This window comes from Heptranchias perlo, chromosome 28 (genome assembly GCF_035084215.1).
Source record: "Heptranchias perlo isolate sHepPer1 chromosome 28, sHepPer1.hap1, whole genome shotgun sequence".
Taxonomy (NCBI): Eukaryota; Metazoa; Chordata; class Chondrichthyes; order Hexanchiformes; family Hexanchidae; genus Heptranchias; species Heptranchias perlo.
Genome location: NC_090352.1, coordinates 40,820,129 through 40,844,900, shown reverse-complemented (window position 1 = coordinate 40,844,900; position 24,772 = coordinate 40,820,129). Strand labels below are relative to the sequence as shown.

The 24,772-nt window shown below is 44.4% G+C and overlaps 1 protein-coding gene across 3 annotated transcripts in view; it reads left to right on the top strand.

Annotated features, from left to right (window-relative positions):
• ncor1 (nuclear receptor corepressor 1) overlaps positions 1–24,772 on the top strand; it is a 334,377-nt gene that overhangs the window by 230,918 nt on the left and 78,687 nt on the right. For all 3 annotated transcript variants that reach the window (XM_068008588.1, XM_067967875.1, XM_067967876.1), the window contains 7 exons: positions 1,003–1,129; positions 2,436–2,631; positions 10,142–10,309; positions 14,870–15,045; positions 16,928–16,966; positions 17,802–17,922; positions 18,698–18,802. In XM_068008588.1, the coding sequence (XP_067864689.1) occupies positions 1,003–1,129; positions 2,436–2,631; positions 10,142–10,309; positions 14,870–15,045; positions 16,928–16,966; positions 17,802–17,922; positions 18,698–18,802 (932 nt within the window). The remainder of the gene's footprint in view (positions 1–1,002; positions 1,130–2,435; positions 2,632–10,141; positions 10,310–14,869; positions 15,046–16,927; positions 16,967–17,801; positions 17,923–18,697; positions 18,803–24,772) is intronic.

Genomic DNA, 24,772 nt, shown 5'->3' with positions numbered 1-24,772 from the left:
TAGGCTGGATAGCTCTTTTTCGGCCGGCACAGGCACAATGGGCCGAATGGCCTCCTGTGCTGTAAATGTCTATGAATCTATATCATTTTGTATTATCAACTCCCTTCATTCATACTACCTTTTAGCCCTTCTAATCTCCATTCTCACCTCCCCTCCACACTGAGAATTTCCCTATCCTATCCTATCCCATCCCTATGAATTCTATTTTAATGCAACCCCTGAGGACATACTTTGTTGAGACAGAATCCTTTACTAAGACTGACACCTTATCACACTCTTTCCTCCCCCTTTATCTCTCCTGAAAATTTTAGAACCAAGCATATTAAGTTTCCAGTGCTGTCCAAATCTAAGCCACGGCTCCATTATAGTGGCTATATCGCTTATTAGTTATTAATGCTTCTAACTCCAATTTTGTTTTGAATGCTTAGTGCATTCACATTCGTACGCGTTTCGCTATGTTACACTCGCCACCTGGTTCCAGCTGGAGCGTCAGTACAAGAGACCTTAATTCCTGGTAAAGCACCATTGCAGTCTCCCTGAACTTGTAATAATGATGTTAGTGAAGAATGATTTTTTAAATGGTCTCTTTTATTTTGCATTCATTTGCTGAGGTGCTTTTGTTCACTCATCACCCATATGGTATGCACTGGTATATTTCCTTGGTCCTCCCTTTGTATAGATTTGTGTATTTTTTGTTGTGATTTTTTTTCTTTTAAAATCATTCTTCGAATTCAATTTAAAAAGAAAGGAAAGGACCAGCAAATGGCTATTTTGTCTCTGATCAGAGGATGAAATGGAAATGTATCTTGGAATTGTTTACAGCCTTTGACGATTTGTGATTCCGCTTTTATTTATTCTGTGGCATCACAAACTTCTCTTCTATAATCTCTGATAGGAATGTTCACAGATCTTTCTAGAAGATGCTAGATTATAAACATGTATCTTGAAAACTGCGGAAGATGTTGTTCAAAGGGTTAATTTCTGTCTCGCTCCCTGCTCTAGGATGTTTTCTCCGGAATCGAAACCATCGCTGCTGAATCCTCTGGGCGCGGTGTTGACCTCAGCAATGAAGCCGGTTCAGATGGATATCCAGCAGCTGCAGCAGCGAGCAGCCATGATCCCCAATATGGTGAGTGTTATGGTCAGCTCCACACTCGCCACAATAGCCCACTTTATCCGGTTTTGAATTCTACATAATGTCTTCTGTCCCTGTATCAGGCAATTGGATTAGGATCTAGCTCTTGATAAACCAGTTGTCATTTGTTCAGGTGCAGCCTTCCTGGTCAGTCCTGTATTTAATTCACACTCTGACAATTCAGTTATTATGGTCAGTAATTTGGAATGGAGCTGAAATATACCTCTTACTCTTACTCAACCAACACCAAACAAAATAGATTAACTGGTCATTTATCTCATTTACATTTGTGGGATCTTACTGTGTGTAAATTGCCTGTCACATTTGCCTACAAAACAGTGACTGCAGTTCAAAAGCAAAAATTTAAAATATATGCTGCTATTTATAAGAAATCCCAACTCAAATTATGCTGTGCTGATTGAGTTCTGTATTCCCTAAAATAGCTTGTAAAAAAATTTAAAAATACATTAACTTAATCCCAGAAATCTGGCCTGAATCTTCTTTTCTATAACCACTAGAGCAGATTTCCTGGATTTAAAAGGTATGGATGTTGCTGTTTGTTAAGATGTTCCTGGTGCCCATTTCTTTTTGATAGTGATTCTCCTGGAGTTTTTATGTCCTACAATGGTAGTCCCTTTTGTGTTTTCACTGAGCTGTAAACCCAACTGGATGACAAAGTCCACTCTTGAAATACAAATATGTTCTTCTTCAGAAGACAGAACCAAAGTTGATCACCATCCCTTGAATAAGCCGGCAGCCCCAAGATTTTGTTTGAGGCCCTAACAGTATTAATATTCCTGGACATCTCATGAGCTGCTTTTATGCAATGAGACACCTGAACCAGTTCCCCATTCACCCCTCCCATGCTGCCAATTGCAACCTGAAAATAAACCTGTTGGATTCGCCATAACCAACAGTCAGGAAGATCAGTTTTACCATAAATCTGGCAGTTTATCTTCGGGTAACAGTCAGCCTTGAGAGATCTGGAGTATCAGCAAGTTTCTCACATGGTTTAAAAGCAGAAAATGCTCGACTTATGCACACCTGATTTCTACCATTAGATGATGCTACGCATGGTATAAATGTTCCAGTAGCTTCCAATAATACATCCTGGGGAGTGAAGCAGTATCACCTACATTTAACTGGACTTGTGTGCTTTTTTCCAGTGTAGAATGCACGTTTTCAACTGTGGCGTTTTCCCCTGTTGCTCTTGAATGCAGTTGAGGGGATTGATGGATGTGTGTGTGCATCGAGGCCTACCTGAAACAACCAACTTTCAGCAGTGTTTTCTCTCCTCTAGATGGCAGCTCCCTATGTACCTGCCGGTGCTCCTGTCAGTGGCCTGGCCCTGTTCCAGCGGCACATCAAAGCCATGCACGACTCTGCACTGCAGGAGGAGCAGCTGCGCCAGAGGCAAGAACAGCTGGACGCTGAGCGGAGGAACTCTGCCAGCCCCAACATCGGTGCCAAGAGCTGTCCTATCCTGGACAGAGAAGGTACGAGTGGTTCACTTAATGCAAACAAAAAGCACTTGATGTCTTTGAGAAGTTTTAGCAACAGCTCAATTGAGGCTGTCACAGTTGATGCAAGGTTTGTTTTTGAGCAGTACCGTATTAATTCAGTGCTCATCATATCATCATTAAAAAAACATACCCTCAATTCATTATCAGGAATCGTAGAAAGGTTACAGCATGGAAGGTGGCCATTCAGCCCATCGAGTCCGTGCTGGTTGTATGCAAGAGCAATGCAGCTAGTCCCACTCCCCCGCCCTGTCCCCGTAGCCCAGCAATTTTTTTCCTTTCAAGTACTTATCCAGTTCCCTTTTGAAGGCCATGATTGAATCTGCCTCCACCACCCCCTCTGGTGTGGTGTTATCCGCAAATTAATTTGAGATTCTATTCACCTATGCATGATACCTCTCCTGTATTAGAACTTGGGGCAGATATTGTCATTGTACCCCTGTAGTACCACTCCTGGAGGACAGGGGAAGTTATTGCCAATACTGGGCCATTGCCTTCATACTCTTTTCCCTCCTCTCTGTGTGTCACGTCTATTAAGGGTCTTGTGTGAAACATGTTTGAACAGATGCAAGGATATGGGTCACAGCTTCCTTATAGTTTTCGGTTTCTGCAGTTTAAGCCATGTCCTAATCTCCTGATGTGGATGAAGAGGCTTTAACAAGTGGGTGCAGTCAATGCTTCCATCTATGAAAACTGACTGACCCCTGTTGCATAGATCGCTCTGCCCCCACCCCCAGACCAGCAGGTGGTCTCTTCCATCCAGTTACATAAGTTTGTACCAACCAGAGTTTATAAAACAAAATAAAGAATCTGCCTATAGTGTTTGTCCAAAGCAACATGTAAGCTTTCACCTGTCTCAAATTAATGGAGTTGAAAGGATTGTGAATCTGAGGTATTGATGTTTATTGAGGCCCATCTGAAACTGCCAATTTTCAGCAGTTAGAAAATTAGGTTTTGGATTTCATATATATATATAGTGTAGTAAAAATATAGTATATATAGGTATAGAAAGTATTGTTCCCATATTTGCTGAGCTTACTTTTGCTGTCAAACGGTTTGCTATTTTTAAGTTCACCATATGTGTATTGGAATATTTACACTGCTGAGTGGGAAACCTTCCAACTGCTTTCATTATGATACCCTGAGCTTGTTGACAGTCCACAAGCTGCTTTCCCTTGACACAGATAAAGACCAGAGGTTAACGTTGCACCAGCATTCCCTGGAAACAGAGTAGCCAGAACCGCATGTTCATTGTCCAGTCAGCCTCAAACCAGAAACTGTTGCTGCTCATTTCTAGAAACGTTTCTCGAAAAATCTTCCCTAGAATCTCTCAAGCTACAACACAACCGAAATACAATCCACATGGCATTCAGTACTCCAGTTAATTCCATCTGCCTTTGGGGCATCCCTGCCAGTCAGCAGACTACCAGCCTGACCGATACAGCTTCCTATCCTGCACTTTGAAACTACATGACCTCACTCAAAAAAAAATACAAACTCTTGATGAATAGGCTTCCTTTGCACATAATCTAAGGTGACACTGCAGTGTCATTATTGGAGATGCTGTCAATCGGCACAGGCACAGTGGGCCAAATGGCTGCCTTCTGTATTGTAGGATTCAGATGTGGTGATCAAGTAAAGTTCTCTCTACCTTTTCAGAACCCATAGCACTATTCAGAGAATGGTAAGGGCTGTTCCAGTGTCCTGCTCAACAATCCTCCTTCGCACTACACCAAAAACAAAATATCTGGTTATTCATCTTGCTATTTGGGGGATCTTGCTGTGCTGGCTGCCCTGTTTGGCTACATAGCAACAGTCACTGCATTTCAAAAGAAGTTAACTGTGTCAGTGAAGCTCTCTAAGATTTATGTTTAAGCTAATATTTGAGAATGTGATGTTGCGCTTTAGAAACACATGTCTTTTGTCTACAGTAGTGTGGACTGTGTTCTCTCTGATTGGGAAGGTGCAATAACCATGGATTTGTTCTTAGTCTTGGCCTGACCATCTAGGTAGGGTCAAGGATGTTCAAGGATTTCACAACTGATATTGAAAGGGGTAATGGAAGTTTAGTCATATGTGATATAACAGAGCCCTGAGAATATGTTAGCTGCCTAGCCTTGTGATCAGGGAGTGTCAGTCACCCACGCCACCTGCTCCAACTATTAATTATTCTGTCACCCAGCATCCCCAGCTTTTATTTTCACTTTGACCCCTAAGTCTGGTTTCTCTTCCATTCCAGCTAGCAGCAGCTATGCCGGTATTGACTCAACTTTTATTTTCTCATTTCCAAAGACAGTATTAACTAGAATGTGATGGAATGGCAGAATTGTATTTAAGCATGGTGATGAACATAAGAAATAGGAGCAGGAGTAGGCCATAAAGCCCCCCGAGCCTGCTCCGTCATTCAATCAGATCATGGCTGATCTTCCACCTCAACTCCACATTCTTGCCCTATCCCCATATTCCTTGATTCACTTAGTGTCCAAAAATCTATTTATCTCAGCCTTGAATATACTCAACGACTGAGTATCCGCTGAGGTAGAGAATTCCAAAGATTTACAACCCTCTGAGTGAAGACATTTTTCCTCATCTCGGTCCTAAATGGCTGACCCCTTATCTTGAGACTATGACCCCTAGTTCCAGACACTCCAGCCAGGGGAAACAGCCTCTCAGCATCTACCCTGTTAAGCCCTCTTGGAATCTTCTAGGTTTCAATGAGGAGATCAAAACTTTACACACAACTCCAGGTGTGGTCTCAGCAGAGCCCCTATATAATTGCAGCAAGACCTCCTTACACTTATACACCAAGCCCCTTGCAATAGAGGCTAACATACCATTTGCCTTCCTAATTGCTTGCTGTACCTGCGTGTTAACTTTCTGTGATTAGTGTACAAGGACACCCAAATCCCTCTGACTATCAACATTTCTTAGTCTCTAACCTTTTTAAAAAAAATTCTGCCTTTCTAGTCTTCCTACCAAAGTGGATAATTTCATATACTCCATCTGCCACCTTCTCGCCCACTCACTTAACCTGTCTATATCCCTTTGCAGCCTTTTTACGTCCTCCTCACAGCTTACTTTCCCACCTAGCTTTGTATTGTCAGCAAACTTGGATAAGCTACATTCGGTCCCCTCATTTCATAGTATCATAGAAGTTACAACATGGAAACAGGCCCTTCGGCCCAACATGTCCATGTCGCCCAGTTTATACCACTAAGCTAGTCCCAATTTCCTGCACTTGGCCCATATCCCTCTATACCCATCTTACCCATGTAACTGTCCAAATGCTTTTTAAAAGACAAAATTGTACCCACCTCTACTACTGCCTCTGGCAGCTTGTTCCAGACACTCATCACCCTTTGAGTGAAAAAATTGCCCCTCTGGACCCTTTTGTATCTCTTCCCCTCTCACCTTAAATCTATGCCCCCTCGTTATAGACTCCCCTACCTTTGGGAAAAGATTTTGACTATCTACCTTATCTATGCCCCTCATTATTTTATAGACTTCTATAAGATCACCCCTTAACCTCCTACTCTCCAGGGAAAAAAGTCCCAGTCTGTCTAACCTCTCCCTATAAGTCAAACCATCAAGTCCCGGTAGCATCCTAGTAAATCTTTTCTGCACTCTTTCTAGTTTAATAATATCCTTTCTATAATAGGGTGACCAGAACTGTACACAGTATTCCAAGTGTGGCCTCACCAACGCCCTGTACAACTTCAACAAGACATCCCAACTCCTGCATTCAATGTTCTGACCAATGAAACCAAGCATGCCGAATGCCTTCTTCACCACCCTATCCACCTGTGACTCCACTTTCAAGGAGCTATGAACCTGTACTCCTAGATCTCTTTGTTCTATAACTCTCCCCAACGCCCTACCATTAACGGAGTAGGTCCTGGCCCGATTCGATCTACCAAAATGCGTCACCTCACATTTATCTAAATTAAACTCCATCTGCCATTCATCGGCCCACTGGCCCAATTTATCAAGATCCCGTTGCAATCCTAGATAACCTTCTTCACTGTCCACAATGCCACCAATCTTGGTGTCATCTGCAAACTTACTAACCATGCCTCCTAAATTCTCATCCAAATCATTAATATAAATAACAAATAACAACGGACCCAGCACCGATCCCTGAGGCACACCGCTGGACACAGGCATCCAGTTTGAAAAACAACCCTCTACAACCACCCTCTGTCTTCTGTCGTCAAGCCAATTTTGTATCCAATTGGCTACCTCACCTTGGATCCCATGAGATTTAACCTTATGTAACAACCTACCATGCGGTACCTTGTCAAAGGCTTTGCTGAAGTCCATGTAGACCATGTCTACTGCACAGCCCTCATCTATCTTCTTGGTTACCCCTTCAAAAAACTCAATCAAATTCGTGAGACATGATTTTCCTCTCACAAAACCATGCTGACTGTTCCTAATCAGTCCCTGCCTCTCCAAATGCCTGTAGATCCTGTCCCTCAGAATACCCTCTAACAACTTACTCACTACAGATGTCAGGCTCACCGGTCTGTAGTTCCCAGGCTTTTCCCTGCTGCCCTTCTTAAACGAAGGCACAACATTTTCTACCCTCCAATCTTCAGGCACCTCACCTGTAGCGGTGGATGATTCAAATATCTCTGCTAGGGGACCCGCAATTTCCTCCCATACCTCCCATAACGTCCTAGGATACATTTCATCAGGTCCCGGAGATTTATCTACCTTGATGTGCGTTAAGACTTCCAGCACCTCCCTCTCTGTAATATGTCCACTCCTCAAGACATCACTATTTATTTCCCCAAGTTCCCTAACATCCATGCCTTTCTCAACCGCGGATGCTCCAAAGTGAGTCCATCCGCAGCTCCAGAGCCGTCAAGCGGTCAAACAGTAGCTGCAGCTGGACACACTTCCCGCAGGTGAAGGAATCAGGGATACAGGAAGGATCCCTGAATTCCCACATCCCACAAGAGGAACATGACACGGCTGTGGGATCTCCTGCCATGACTTAACCCTTAAGTTAGCTTAACAACAACTACAATGTCAAGAGAAAAAAAAGGAAAGAAAAACTACTTACCACTCCCTTTAAGGAGTTTACTCCTTTAAATTGTTCTTAATTTAGAGAATGTTAACTACACTAGGGACCTTGATGTACTAAAAAAAAATTTAAGTCATTGATATGGATTGTAATCAGCTGAGGCCCAAACACTGATCCTTGCAGCACCCAACCTTATCGAATGCCTTTTGAAAATCCAAATATACTACATCCACTGGTTTCCCCCTTATCTACCCTGCTAGTTGCACCCTCAAAAAAAAACTCTACTAGATTTGTCAAACACGATTTCCCGTACATAAAACTGTGTTGACTCTGACTAATCATACTATGATTTTCTAAGTGTCCTGTTACTACATCCTTAATTATAGATTCTAGCATTTTCCCTACTACTGATGTCAGACTAACTGGCCTGTAGTTCCCGGTTTTCTCTCTCCCTCCTTTCTTGAATAGCGGGGTTACATTTGCTACCTGCCAATCCACGGGGACCGTTCTAGAATCTAGGGAATTCTGGAAGATCAATGTATATTCATTGAGAATTATGAATTATTGCTTTAAATGTTGGCCATTGCTAATCTACTGTCATATCTTTTAATCTAATTTCCCAATCTACCGCAGCCAACACACCCCTCATACCTATGTAATTGGCTTTGTTTTAATTTTAAGACCCTAGTTTCGGACTTAACTACATCACTCTCAAACTCAGTATGAAATTCTACCATATTATGATCACTCTGCCCCAGAGGATCCTTAACTATAAGATTACTAATTAACCCTGTCTCATTATATGATACTAGATTTAAAGTAACCTGTTCCCTAGTTGGTTCCTCGACATATTGTTCTAGCAAACACCAGCTGGATACAATGGAAAAAGAAAAATGACGGAAATGCATCCCCATTAGAGGCTGATGTCTCTGCCTATGTGTTTCCAGTATTATTCTGATTTTTATTTTTTCTGAATTTTCTATGTTCCTTGGGCAAGGGACTGAAGCTCACTGAGTGATGCATTGGCTGAAAAGGAGAGTGATTCACTAGAACATTGTCGGTTCTGGAATGAGCGTTTGAGGTGCACATACATCAGTGAGTGAGGATTGTAGCGTTCAGTATTAGAATGCTTAGCCTTGTGCAGTTCAGAGTGAAGAGATACCCGAATGGATGTGTAAACTGAGACGACAGTGTGCAGTTCCATCGTTACGCTGCTTATAGTTATGGTTGTGTTGGTGATGTAATAAAATGTTATAAATAGAACTCACTGTATATCCATGTATGGCAGTGCATCTGATTTATGTGTCAGTGTTTCTGTCTGTTTCATTGTAATGTAAAGTGATTTTAAAAATCTATTGTAAGAGGCCAAGTGATTGGCTTGTTTTCAATTTAATACCAGTTTAACTAGCAGATCTGAAGCTCCTTTGACAGAGTCCTCGCATCTCCTCGGTGCTGCTCTCTGCTTCATTTGCATTTCTCCCTTTTGTAAGCTGCTGATTGCAGGGTGGTCAGGGCTGGAGATGATTATTGAGCCTGCTATGTGATTAGACAACCAGTATAAGACAAGACTTTGTCAGGCCAACCCTCTATTTCCAGTGAGAGACTATTCCACTTTGGCTTCTATGCAATGTCCTGTCTGGAAACTGAGTGAGTTGCAGAGTTTAACAGATGGCAACTATCACCCAGCCTGGATGCGCTGTGTGGAAAATAGCCCCAGGTCATGTCCTCTGGGAACCTCCCCTCTGCACCTTTTTTAAAAAATTCTTTTTATTCATTCATGGAATGTGGGCGTCGCTGGCAAGGCCGGCATTTATTGCCCATCCCTAATTGCCCTTGAGAAGGTGGTGGTGAGCCGCCTTCTTGAACCGCTGCAGTCCGTGTGGTGAAGGTTCTCCCACAGTGCTGTTAGGAAGAGAGTTCCAGGATTTTGACCCAGCGACGATGAAGGTTCGGCGATATATTTCCAAGTCGGGATGATGTGTGACTCGGAGGGGAACGTGCAGGTGGTGTGGTTCCCATGTACCTGCTGCTCTTGTCCTTCTAGGTGGTAGAGGTCGCGGGTTTGGGAGGTGCTGTCGAAGAAGCCTTGGCGAGTTGCTGCAGTGCATCCTGTAGATGGTACACATTGCAGCCACAGTGCGCCGGTGGTGAAGGGAGTGAATGTTTAGGGTGGTGGATGGGGTGCCAATCAAGCGGGCTGCTTTGTCCTGGATGGTGTCGAGCATCTTGAGTGTTGTTGGAGCTGCACTCATCCAGGCAAGTGGAGAGTATTCCATCACACTCCTGACTTGAGCCTTGTAGATGGTGGAAAGGCTTTGGGGAGTCAGGAGGTGAGTCTCTTGCCCCCTCTGCACCTTGCCCCTAAAATGAAAGATAAGGTTATGTATCTGTGTGACAGATGGTGTTGATAATTGAGGGTTAATAATTGAGGAATATCTGTCATTCTGGCTCCTGCAGGTAAACCGTTTGCTTACATGCCATATCATGAGGCCCGCCGAGTGATGGAGCAGGAATCACAGACAGTGGGAGCCAGATCGGCATCACCTTACAGGCTGTCGCCAAGAGAATCCTGTAAAGTTTCTCCACAACCAGAGATGAATGCCCTGCGTTACAGTGTGCCACCAGGTAGTGAGCCCAGAATTATCCATCCTTTTTCTCTTGTGCATCAAGTCGTGTGTGTGCATCATCTGCAAATGAATACAATGATCAGATTTGGCAGGCAGCAAATTTTAAATCCATGGAGCCTTCTGAGATTTCAGAATGTCAATTTGCAACACATAGCGTGCCCATTGGCAATTGGAACATTTCATTAGTCTTCAGCGGGACTCTGTCGGTCCGCACGAAACATTCAAATTACACTGAGGGGAGTTGAGAAATAACAGTATGCAGCTGCAGCAGCTCCCCTTCTGCACACACACACATGTGCACCAGGTATATACCACAAGCACATTGTGTTCAAGTATGCATCTCAAACCCGCTCACATGCCCAGTTATACATCCCCACACCCAGACATACACTTTCCATATGTACAATAGCTATATACCAATCTTGTGTGTGTGTACGTATATATATAAATATAAATATATATATAAATAAAAAAATATGTATGCGCAGGGTCACTCACACTCTCGTGCTCTCTCTTGTGTTTTTCTATCCTACTAATTTTGTCCTTTGGTTGTGGAATATTTTTGTGTTAAATGGTATTGATGGTGTGGTAAACTTGGGCTAATTTCTTGAAGTGGTGAGTGAGCACCGAGTTCGCATTGGCGAATATCATCATTGACTCCATTGCATGGTGATTGTGTGTATTCGTTCAGCTCCCCATTCATTCGGCCCTTTCACAGGTCATCCATTCAGAGTGAACCCTGTGCCGTTTACATAAGAAATAGGAGCAGGAGTAGGCCATCGGGCCCCTCGAGAGTGCTCCGCCATTCAATAAGATCATGGCTGATCTGATCCTAACCTCAAATCTAAATTCATGTCCAATTTCCTGCCCGCTCCCCGTAACCCCTAATTCCCTTTACTTCTAGGAAACTGTCTATTTCTGTTTTAAATTTATTTAATGATGTCGCTTCCACAGCTTCCTGGGGCAGCAAATTCCACAGACCTACCACCCTCTGAGTGAAGAAGTTTCTCCTCATCTCAGTTTTGAAAGAACAGCCCCTTATTCTAAGATTATGCCCCCTAGTTCTAGTTTCACCCATCTTTGGGAACATCCTTACCGCATCCACCCGATCAAGCCCCTTCACAATCTTAATATGTTTCAATAAGATCGCCTCTCATTCTTCTGAACTCCAATGAGTAGAGTCCCAATCTACTCAACCTCTCCTCATATGTCCGCCCCCTCATCCCCGGGATTAACCGAGTGAACCTTCTTTGTACTGCCTCGAGAGCAAGTATGTCTTTTCTTAAGTATGGACACCAAAACTGTATGCAGTATTCCAGGTGCGGTCTCACCAATACCTTATATAACTGCAGCAATACCTCCCTGTTTTTATATTCTATCCCCCTAGCAATAAATGTCAACATTCCGTTGGCCTTCTTGATCACCTGCTGCATCTGCATACTAACTTTTTGATTTTCTTGCACTAGGACCCCCAGATCCCTTTGTACTGCAGTACTTTCCAGTTTCTTGCCATTAAGATAATAACTTGCTCTCTGATTTTTCCTGCCAAAGTGCATAACCTCATGGCTGATCTTCTACCTCAACACCATTTTCCTGCACTAACCCCATATCCCTTGATGTCTTTAATATCCAGAAATCTATCGATCTCTGATTTGAATGTACTCAATGACTGAGCCTCCACAGCCCTCAGGGGTCGAGAATTCCAAAGATTCACCACCCTCTAAGTGAAGCAATTTCTCCTCATCTCACTCCTAATGGCCCACCCCTTATTCTGAGACTGTGACCCCTGGTTCTAGACGCCCCAGCCGGGGGAAACATCCTCCCTGCATCTACCCTGTCGAGCCCTGTAAGAATTTTGTATGTTTCAATGAGATCACCTCTTATTCTTCTAAACTCTAGTGAATACAAGCCTAGTCTACTCAATCTCTCCTCATACGACAATCCCGCCATCCCAGGAATCAGTCTGGTGAACTTTTGTTGCACTCCCTCGATGGCAAGTATATCCTTTCTTAGGTAAGGAGACAAAATTGTACACAATACTCCAGGTACTGTCTCACCAAGGCCCTATATAATTGCAGTTAGACATCTTTACTCCTGTACTCAAATCCTCTTCTAATAAAGTCCAACATTCCATTTGCCTTCCTAATTGCTTGCTGCACCTGCATGATACCTTTCAGTGACTCATGTACAAGGACACCCAGGTCCCCTTGAACATCAACATTTCCCAATCTCTCACCATTTAAAAAATACTCTGCATTTCTGTTTTACCTACCAAAGTGGATAACTTCACATTTTTCCACATTATATTCCATCTGCCATGTTCTTGCCCACTCACTTAGCCTGTCTCTATCCCCTTGAAGCCTCTTTGCATCCTCCTCACAACTCACATTCCTACCAGTTTTGTGACATCAGCAAACTTGGAAATATTACATTTGGTCCCCTCATTCAAATCATTGATATAGATTGTGAATAGCTGGGGCCCAAGCACTGATCCCTGCGGTACCCCACTAGTCACAGTCTGCCAACCTGAAAAAGACCCGTTTATTCCTACTCTCTGTTTTCTATCTGTTAACCAATTCTCAATCCATGCCAGTAGATTACCCCCAATTCCATGTGCTCTAACTTTGTTCACCAACCTCCTGTGTGGGACCTTATTGAAAGCCTTCTGAAAATCCAAATACTTCACATCCACTGGTTCCTCCATATCTATTCTACTAGTTACATCCTCAAAGAACTCCAGTAGGTTTGTCAAACTAGATTTCCTTTTCATAAATCCATATTATTATTTTCTAAGTGTCCTGTTATCACATCCTTTATAATAGATTCTAGCATTTTCCCTGCTACTGATGTCAGGCTAACAGGTCTGTCGTTCCCTGTTTTCTCTCTCCCTCCTTTCTTAAATAATGAGGTTACATTTGCTACCCTCCAATCTACAGGAACCATTCCAGAATCTATAGAATTTTGGAAGATGACAACCAATTCATCCACTATCTCTATAGCCACCTCTTTCCAAACCCTGGGATGTAGATCATCAGGTCCTTGGGATTTATCGACTTTCAGTCCCATTAATTTCTCTAGTACTATTTTTTTTACTAATACTAATTTCTTTCAGTTCCTCATTCTTGCCAGACCCTTGGTTCTCTAGTATTTCTGGGAGGTTTTTTGTGTCGTCTTCCGTGAAGGCAGACACAAAGTATTTGTTTAATTTCTCTGCCATTTCTTTATTCCCCATTATAAATTCTTCCGTCTCTGTCTGTAAGGGTTAGGGTTTGCCTTTGCCAGTCTTTTCCTTTTTACTACCTATAGAAGATTTTACAGTCTGTTTTTATGTTTCTCGCTAGTTTACTCTCATTCTATTTTCCCTTTCTTTATCAATTTCTTGGTCCTCCTTTGCTGAATTCTAAAATGCTCCCAATCCTCAGGGTTACTGCTTTTTCTGGCAACTTTGAGGAATAGTCCCAAAGACTTGGATGCCGGAGAGTTGGGAGAGGATGCATTGCAATTCATCTGAGAGCTGGAGTGTCGGTCTTGCTGTTGATGATATCTGGCTGAGAATCTCCTGTCCACCCTGTGGAATTAAGAGTGAAACTTTTAAAGATCCTTTTCAAAGGAAGAATTTCTTTAGCGTGCAGACTGCATAGATGGTGAGATGTTAGGAAATGACAGGAGAAACACAAAACATCATAGTTGATGGGAGAGTAGTTTACAGGCTACATTCCCTTTGTGTATGGAATTTCTGAATATATTAGAAAAATTCGTGTCAAATTCATGACTCGTTCCTTAATATTCGAGGGTACACACCTGATACTGGTGGTCTGCTAAATAATGTTACCAGTTTTCTCAACGTGTGCAGATGATCTCTACACTGTTAGGCTTGGCTCAGTGGTAACTCTCTTGTCTCTGAGTCAGAGGTCTTTGGTTCAAGCCTCACTCCAGAGACTTGAGCACATAATCTAGACTGACACTCCATTGCAGTGCTGAGGGAGTGCTGCACTTTTGGAGGTGCTGCCTTTCAGATGAGACGTTAAACCGAGGCCCCCTCAGGTCGATGTGAAGGATCCCATGGCACTATTTAAAGAAGAGCAGGATAGTTCTCCCCGGTGCCCTGACCAACATTTATACCATAACCAACATCACTAAAAAAACAGATTATCTGATTATTTATCTCATTGCTGTTTGCTGTGCACAAATTGGCAACCACATTTCCCACATTACAACAGTGACTACACTTCAAATGTACTGCATTGGCTGTGAAATGCTTAGGATCAAGCTGAGGTCATGAATTGCGCTATATAAATGCAAGCTCTTTCTTTCTTTACATGTGTCACAGATTCCAAAGTCAGTTTGGTACCAGAGTTCAGACAGCAGGCAGAAACAGGATGAAAGAAGTAGGAAGAGTGAGTCAGAAAAGGAGAAGGAAGTAAAGGCAGCAGAATAAGTCACTGCAGTTTTATATTTTGAGTCACCAAAGTTGCAAATCTTCAATTTATGCAGAAGGTTGTCCAGACATAGTTACAAAACGCATTTGACCGATTGTTCTTATCGCCTTGCCTTGCAGTTCTTCAGCCTGCTCCACATCAAGTGATGCAAGCTGCATCTGAGGGAGGAAAGTTAGTGATTACCAGACCAACTAGGCCGTCCAACATTCCCTCCCCTCCCCCTCTCATCCCTTCAACAAAACCACCGATGCCCACTGAGAAGCCATCATTTATCATGGGAGGCTCCATCTCACAGGTAAGGAAGAACCTCACCCAGTAGAGGTTCACTTTGGGATAGACCAAGTTGAGATGCCCTCAGTAGGGTATATATCTAAAATAATCGAGGCAGAAATTTCTGTAGTATGGTCTTACATTGTACCCGACAGGTTCTTAACAGCCAACTGCATTCTGTCCTTTGCTGAACATGGGAGTTGTCCTGGAGTGTGTGGGACAAGCATGATGAGTGTACATTCTGGGGACTGGAATTTAAGCATCTGCTCTCTGGTATGGTCTAATCATTCCACTGAATTGCCATAGTTCCAGTCTCTGGTCACTGTTAGAGATCACCTATTGCCTTAGTGACCAAGATCATTCCATCCATAGTGGCAAGACTTCGGATGCTCCGAGTGCATGTGAGGTTAGTTCCTAACCCCCAGTTGACATCTCTGCACGCATGCCATTTCTCTTGCCAGACCTCCAGGCCTCTGTCTATCGCCTTCCTTGGTGCTTGGAGGTGTGTGTGTGGCATGAGTCTATCTACATTGGGCACCTACCTCAACTGTCCAGGTTGCGGGAATCGGCGTGACTAAACATCCTACTGCTTGAGGGAAACAGCTTCCTGTCCCTGTCTACTAGTTTTTGAAATGTTATTCATCTTTAATAAATCTGTTACATATTTAGAAGTGAAGTTATTTGTTTGTCTAACCACTTCTGTAATATAAACAGAAATTACTAAAAGCAGTTGTGTTAATCTTTAGTTAAAAACTGTCTGTCTGATGTGCACTCTCTCACGGGATCACAAGTGGCGATGTATTTCATTAAGGGCGTGTGGATTCTGACGGCCTTTGTCCTCGTGCAGCTTCAGCCTCCTACGAGTGCGAGCTAGACTCCGACGTCTGCACGACTTTGACTTTCTGCCTTGCATGTTTGGCTGGCTGAATCGTGAGATATATTTCCCTTTTCTCTCCATGCTTTTGTGAGGCCGCCAGAAACTGATGACTCATTCTAATTATGGCTGGTAGGTTAAAACATCGAAGTGCTCCAGGAGACTGAGACACCACAGGGTTTCTGAACCGAGCGTCTGGACTGCTAAGCTGGCAGGGTAAAGTTGGAGTGAATTCTGTTTGTTTCCAGCATAGATTGTAATAGGGCGGAGTAGGAAAGAGCTGCTCCGTATGAGGCAGTGCAGAGTGCAGCACACTGCATTGTACAAGCAGTTATGATGAATGTGCTGTCAGGCATTTTGGTCCATTCAGCCACTTCATGACTGCCTCAGTGGCGTTTTAGTTTCAGTAAGTGCCATCTTGTTCTGTCAGCACAAGATTCATTGCAGTACCATCATTTTCACAAAAAGAATTGTTAGTTGTTATACCAGAATCAGGCTGATAGTTTGGGACTGAGTTTAGCTGTCTGTCATTCTGCAGGTTAGTGCAGCAGTGAGACAGCGAGCCAGCCTCCTGATGTGGGGTTACGATGCAAGGGTCAATGCCGTCCAGTTATATGTCACAGCTGCTGTTGTGGGCCTCTTGGAATGCTGCCCACTTTGAAGCCTGCTCCAAGAGCTGTAGTACTGGCTGAACCTGAGTAAAATGTTGTGGCTCATGTGTTTTAGGTGCAGTACTGAAAGGGTTAAATGTTTGGTGTTGATCCCTGAAACTGAGTGCATGAATCAGCTTCCGAATGTTGTTAAGCGAATCTCATGGAGTGTCTGGAAGGATGTGTGCCCTGATCCCACTTTTAGTGCTGAGCCTGTTGAATCCTGATGGCTTGTGGTAACTTTCTAATAACTCAATTGTTAATGTATTTATCTGCCTGGCATTTAGTGTTTTAGAGAAAATATTTTAATTAAATTGCAAGAATAAATGGGTTAATGAGTGGCAGTCTGCAGCCACGTGTGAATGTCTTTACGTTTGTTACAGCAGTACATGGGAGCAGCGATCTGCCAGAGTCGGTTGCAGGTATGGATCCTCCTATTACTTGCTTTGATTTCTGTGAATGTGTTTGCTTATGTTTATGCTTTGTGTATCACAGTGAGGCAGGTGAGTACAGGCAGACCATTGTACTAAAGAAGCTCCAACCATGGATTGCCCTGAGGTCTTCATATGGTGGGCTTGTTGAGGCTGCTTTGAAGGGTAAACAATATTTCTACAGGAAGATTGGTCAATCCCAGCATGGTGTTACTTGTGATGATGATTCACTCAGTACATAGTAATAACCTGTGCCAGTATGGGGTGTGTACCAGCCCAGCTCGGGTCAAGAAGTGCTCTTTACCAAGGATGAAAGCCAAAGTCATTATTTTGCAAAGTTTGCAGAGATGAGCAGCAAGAGGAGAGCCACATGGATGTCCCTGTCACCCTTTTGCAATGATGTACTGGCAGCTCGGTCAGCATAGGAGTGATAGCACCTGCACTGAATCAGTGCAGTTTGAACGTTGCAGGCTGTCCCTCAGCGATATACATTGTTTGAAACCCAGATGAACATCAGGACTTATACAGTGCCTAATGTTCAGAAGTTCCGACTCTGAAATCTACACCAAATGATGTTGCGATTCCTCCTCTCCTATGAACTTTCACTGAACGATGTCTGAGATTGAGTGGATAATTGTGAAAAATATATAATCACTGGAACAATTCATTAAAGTGGAGGAGCAAGTTAAGTTTAACAAAATTGAATGCTTACTGTAATTAAGTTTACTCCAAAGAATAAGCAAACAATTGCATCACAGATCTGAGAGATGAGGCAAATATGGATGTCTGCACAGTTCCGAGAATCATTTTCCTTTCTCCATTTCAGGGAACTCCTGGCACGTACCTGCCCACTCACAGCCAAGTCACTTACAGTCAAGAAGCTGTAAAAAACACAGTGGGTTCAATCTCCCTCGGGCTGCCACGGCAACAGGAACCTGTGAAACCTGGTGAGCTCTTTGTTTTTCTAAAGCTCTTGTTTTTGAGGGTCACCTGTTTATTTCAGGCGAGGTTACTGACAGCATCCCAAAGATCGAAAGAGACTAGTTATGAGGTCACTGATGTATGGGATTGACTCTCTCACTGACACAAGCTCCTTCCATGTCATATTAACTGTTTCAGAACTCTACTCATCAAATCCTCTTTACCCAGAGAATGGTGAGAATGTGGAACACACTACCAAATGGTGTAGTTGAGGCGAATAGCATAGATGCATTTAAGGGGAAGCTGCGTAAACACGAGGGCGAAAGGGATAGAAGGATATGTTATTAAGTTTAGATGAAGTAAAGTGGGAGAAGGCTGGTGTGGAGCATAAATACTGGCATAGATGAAATGACCCGTTTCTGTGCTGTAAGTTCTATGTAGTGTAAATCCATAATTTGTTTCAACTATCTTATTCTATCCCAATCCCCAGTTGCTGCACTGGTTATCAGTCTATGACAACCCAGTATCCATTCATTGTGCTGGGTGACAGGCTCAGTTCTCACTCACTGCTGGGTGAGCTACACAAACCCAGTCCCCACTCGCTGCACTGAGTGTCAGTCTGTTCTAACCAATCCACATTCACCAGCAGCCCAGGGGGTTCACTAGGACATTTTGAAGAGGAAGGCTGACGATTGGGTGACAATGACAGGAGGTGGTAAATTCAAGAAGGCATGCCAAGTAGGTGTGGCAGGAACTGTAAAAGTAATAAATTTAAAATAAACTTTACTTTTGGTGTTCCAGGTCCATTACAGTTCATTAAACAAGAGGAACACTCTCCCAGAGGCCACAATCCGCAGCCTGAGGGCCTACTGTCCAGGGCTGCCTATGAGACAAACATAGTCAGAGGTAAGAGGACAATATAAAGATCTGAGGGTCCCTGTTTTTGAGAACACGCAGCGGCTTCCAACAGTAGCAATGGCAGCACGGGGCCAGGAGCTGGTCAGCAGAACTGCTGTGTTAGAGGCACTTGCACGAACTGAAAACTACTCCAGCTGGATTTGCATCAGTGGCTTAGCAGTCTGTCCGTTTTAGAGTCTCCATTTTTATAGCCTATATCGGGGCAGTGAGCACAGCCTTATGGCTCAGATTCTGAGCCCTGTATCAGCAGCTTGTGCCGGAGCAAAAGAGCCCAGTCTGTCTGAGTTGACCTTCACCTTGTGTTAACTTTGAAACCTGATATTTAAGGGAAAATAGGGTTCATTTGTGCGACAGTGACATAGTAACTGTGACAATCGAGGGTGTGTGAGGCAGTAACTGTGACAATCGAGGATGTGTGAGGCAGTAACTGTGACAATCGACGGTGTGTGAGGCAGTAACTGTGACAATCAACGGTGTGTGACGCAGTAACTGACAATCAACGGTGTGTGAGGCAGTAACTGTGACAATCGAGGGTGTGTGAGGCAGTAACTGTGACAATCGAGGGTGTGTGAGGCAGTAACTGTGACAATCGACTGTGTGTGAGGCAGTAACTGTGACAATCGACGGTGTGTGAGGCAGTAACTGTGACAATCGAGGGTGTGTGAGGCAGTAACTGTGACAATCGAGGGTGTGTGAGGCAGTAACTGTGACAATCGAGGGTGTGTGAGGCAGTAACTGTGACAATCGAGGGTGTGTGAGGCAGTAACTGTGACAATCGACGGTGTGTGAGGCAGTAACTGTGACAATCGACGGTGTGTGACGCAGTAACTGTGACAGTCGACGGTGTTTTTTAAAATTTGTTCATGGGATGTGGGCGTCGCTGGCATTTATTGCCCATCCCTAATTGCCCTTGAGAAGGTGGTGGTGAGCCACCTTCTTGAACCGCTGCAGTCCATGTGGTGAAGGTTCTCCCACAGTGCTGTTAGGAAGTGGGTTCCAGGATTTTGACCCAGCGACGACGAAGGAACGCCGATATATTTCCAAGTCGGGATGGTGTGTGACTTGGAGGGGAACGTGCAGGTGGTGTTGTTCCTATGTGCCTGCTGCCCTTGTCCTTCTAGGTGGTAGAGGTCGCGGGTTTGGGAGGTGCTGTCGAAGAAGCCTTGGCAAGTTGCTGCAGTGCATCCTGTGGATGGTACACACTGCAGCCACAGTGCGCCGGTGGTGAAGGGAGTGAATATTTAGGGTGGTGGATGGGGTGCTAATCAAGCGGGCTGCTTTGTCCTGGATGGTGTCGAGCTTCTTGAGTGTTGTTGGAGCTGCACTCATCCAGGCAAGTGGAGAGTATTCCATCACACTCCTGACTTGTGCCATGCAAGAACATAAGAAATAGGGGAACACTTCAGCAGTCATGGACATTCATCCACCGACCTTCGGGTAAGCGTACTCCAAGGCGGCCTTCGAGACACACGACAACGCAAAATCGTCGAGCAGAAATTGATAGCCAAGTTCCGCACCCATGAGGACGGCCTCAACCGGGATCTTGGGTTCATGTCACGCTACACGTTACCCCACCAGCGAACAAATGTTATCTGTTTTTAATATAATGGGTCATTTGCTGGCTCTCTCTGCCTTCCGGATGTTTCTGCCTCTCTCTGTGTTTTTTTTTTTCTCTGTTTTTTTTCCCTGTTTGTTTTTTTGTTGAATGTGTATTCGGGGGTTCTGCAGGTGACACCTCTCTGTCTGAACACGGTGATTGCCTTGGCAACGGGCAGTTGCAGGGGCAGTCTGTAAACACCATGTATTGTTCTATATGTATAAATGCGTAGGCTTCAAGGAGCTCTTGAAACATTTGCCTGAGGAAGGAGGAAATCTCCGAAAGCTTGTGAATTTAAAATAAAATTGCTGGACTATAACTTGGTGTTGTAAAATTGTTTACAATTGTCAACCCCAGTCCATCACCGGCATCTCCACATCATAAGAAATAGGAGCAGGAGTAGGCCAATCGGCCCCTCGAGCCTGCTCCGCCATTCATTAAGATCATGGCTGATCTGATCCTAACCTCAAATCTAAATTCATGTCCAATTTCCTGCCCGCTCCCCGTAACCCCTAATTCCCTTTACTTCTAAGAAACTGTCTATTTCTGTTTTAAATTTATTTAATGATGTAGCTTCCACAGCTTCCTGGGGCAGTAAATTCCACAGACCTACTACCCTCTGAGTGAAGAAGTTTCTCCTCATCAGTTTTGAAAGAGCAGCCCCTTATTCTAAGATTATGCCCCCTAGTTCTAGTTTCACCCATCTTTGGGAACATCCTTACCGCATCCACCCGATCAAGCCCCTTCACAATCTTATATGTTTCAATAAGATCGCCTCTCATTCTTCTGAACTCCAATGAGTAGAGTCCCAATCTACTCAACCTCTCCTCATATGTCCACCCCCTTATCCCCGGGATTAACCGAGTGAACCTTCTTTGTACTGCCTCGAGAGCAAGTATGTTTTTTCTTAAGTATGGAGACCAAAACTGTATGCAGTATTCCAGGTGCGGTCTCACCAATGCCTTACATAACTGCAGCAATACTTCCCTGTTTTTATATTCTATCCCCCTAGCAATCAAAGCCAACATTCTGTTGGCCTTCTTGATCACCTGCTGCACCTGTATACGAACTTTTTGATTTTCTTGCACTAGGACCCCCAGATCCCTTTGTACTGCAGTACTTTCCAGTTTCTTGCCATTAAGATAATAACTTGCTCTCTGATTTTTCTTGCCAAAGTGCATAACCTCACATTTTCCAATATTGTATTGCATCTGCCAAATCTCCGCTCACTCACCCAGCCTGTCTATATCCCCTTGTAGGTTTTTTATGTCCTCCTCACTCTCTACTTTCCCACCCATCTTTGTATCATCTGCAAACTTTGATATGTTACACGCGGTCCCCTCCTCCAAATCGTTAATATAGATTGTAAAGAGTTGGGGACCCAGCACTGACCCCTGCGGAACACCACTGGCTACTGGTTGCCAGTCCAAGAATGAACCATTTATGGTGGAAAGGCTTTGGGGAGTCAGGAGGTGAGTCACTCGCCGCAGAATGCCCAGCCTCTGACCTGCTCTTGTAGCCACAGTATTTATATGGCTGGTACAGTTAAGTTTCTGGTCAATGGTGACCCCCAGGATGTTAATGGTGGGGGATTCGGCGATGGTTATGCCGTTGAATGTCAAGGGGAGGTAGTTAGACTCTCTCTTGTTGGATATGGTCATTGCCTGGCACTTATCTGGCGCGAATGTTACTTGCCACTTATCAGCCCAAGCCTGGATGTTGTCCAGGTCTTGCTGCATGCGGGCTCGGACTGCTTCATTATTTGAGGGGTTGTGAATGGAACTGAATACTGTGCAATCATCAGCGAACATCCCCATTTCTGACCTTATGATGGAGGGAAGGTCATTGATGAAGCAGCTGAAGATGATCGGGCCGAGGACACTGCCCTGAGGAACTCCTGCAGCAATGCGCTGGGGCTGAGATGATTGGCCTCCAACAACCACTGCCATCTTCCTTTGTGCTAGGTATGACTCCAGCCACTGGAGAGTTTCCCCCGATTCCCATTGACTTCAGTTTTACTAGGGCTTCTTGGTGCCACACTCAGTCAAATGCTGCCTTGATGTCAAGGGCAATCACTCTCACCTCACCTCTGGAATTCAGCTCTTTTGTCCATGTTTGGACCAAGGCTGCAATGAGGTCTGGAGCCGAGTGGTCCTGGCGGAACCCAAACTGAGCATCGGTGAGTACAACTTCCATCACTTTGCTGATGATTGAGAGTAGACTCATGGGGCGGTAATTGGCCGGATTGGATTTGTCCTGCTTTTTGTGGATAGGACATACCTGGGCAATTTTCCACATTGTCGGGTAGATGCCAGTGTTGTAGCTGTACTGGAACAGCTTGGCTAGAGGTGCCGCTAGTTCTGGAGCACAAGTCTTCAGCACTACAGCCGGGATGTTGTCAGGGCCCATAGCCTTTTCTGTATCCAGTGCACTCAGCCGTTTCTTTATCACGTGGAGTGAATCGAATTGGCTGCAGACTGACTTCTGTGATGGTGGGGATATCGGGAGGAGGCAGAGATGGATCATCCACTTGGCACTTCTGGCTGAAGATGGTTGCAAACGCTTCAGCCTTGTCTTTTGCACTCACGTGCTGGACTCCACCATGATTGAGGATGGGGATGTTTACAGAGCCTCCTCCTCCCGTTAGTTGTTTAATTGCCCACCACCGTTCACGACTGGATGTGGCAGGACTGCAGAGCTTTGATCTGATCCGTTGGTTGTGGAATCGCTTAGCTCCATCGATAGCATGTTGCTTCCGCTGTTTAGCATGCATGTAGTCCTGAGTTGCAGCTTCACCAGGTTGGCACTTCATTTTTAGGTACGACTGGTACTGCTCCTGGCATGCTCTTCTACACTCCTCATTGAACCAGGGTTGATCCCCTGGCTTGTTGGTAATGGTAGAGTGAGGAATATGCCGGGCCATGAGGTTACAGATTGTGGTGGAATACAGTTCTGCTGCTGCTGATGGCCCACAGCGCCTCATGGATGCCCAATTTTCAGCTGCTCGATCTGTTCTGAATCTATCCCATTTAGCACGGTGGTAGTGCCACACAACACGTTGGATGGTGTCCTCAGTGCGAAGTCGGGACTTCGTCTCCACGAGGACTGTGCGGTGGTCACTCCTACCAATACTGTCATGGACAGATGCATTTGCGACAGGTAGATTGGTGAGGACGAGTTCAAGTAGGTTTTTCCCTCGTGTTGGTTAGCTCACCACCTGCTGCAGGCCCAGTCTTGCAGCTGTGTCCTTCAGGACTCGGCCAGCTCGGTCAGTAGTGGTGCTACCGAGTCACTCTTGGTGATGGACATTGAAGTTCCCCACCCAGAGTTCATTCTGTGCCCTTGCTACCCTCAGTGCTTCCTCCAAGTGGTGTTCAACATGGAGGAGGACTGATTAGAATCATAGAAGTTTACAACATGGAAACAGGCCCTTCGGCCCAACATGTCCATATTGCCCAGTTTATACCACTAAGCTAGTCCCAATTGCCTGCACTTGGCCCATATCCCTCTATACCCATCTTACTCAGGTAACTGTCCAAATGCTTTGTAAAAGACAAAATTGTACCCGCCTCTACTACTGCCTCTGGCAACTCGTTCCAGACACTCACCACCCTTTGAGTGAAAAAATTGCCCCTCTGGACTGTTTTGTATCTCTTCCCTCTCTCCTTAAATCTATGCCCCCTCGTTATAGACTCCCCTACCTTTGGGAAAAGATTTTGACTATCGACCTTATCTATGCCCCTCATTATTTTATAGACTTCTGTAAGATCACCCCTAAACCTCCTACTCTGTCCAGGGAAAAAAGTCTCAGTCTATCTAACCTCTCCCTATAAGTCAAACCATCAAGTCCCGGTAGCATCCTAGTAAATCTTTTCTGCACTCTTTCTCATTTAATAATATCCTTTCTATAATAGGGTGACCAGAACTGTACACAGTATTCCAAGTGTGGCCTTACTAATGTCTTGTACAACTTCAACAAGACATCCCAACTCCTGTATTCAATGTTCTGACCAATGAAACCAAGCATGCTGAATGCCTTCTTCACCACCCTATCCACCTGTGACTCCACTTTCAAGGAGCTATGAACCTGTACTCCTAGATCTCATTGTTCTATAACTCTCCCCAACGCCCTACCATTAACGGAGTAGGTCCTGGCCCGATTCGATCTACCAAAATGCATCACCTCACATTGATCTAAATTAAACTCCATCTGCCATTCATCGGCCCACTGGCCCAATCCTAGATAACCTTCTTCACTGTCCACAATGCCACCAATCTTGGTGTCATCTGCAAACTTACTAACCATGCCTCCTAAATTCTCATCCAAATCATTAATATGAATAACAAATAACAGCGGACCC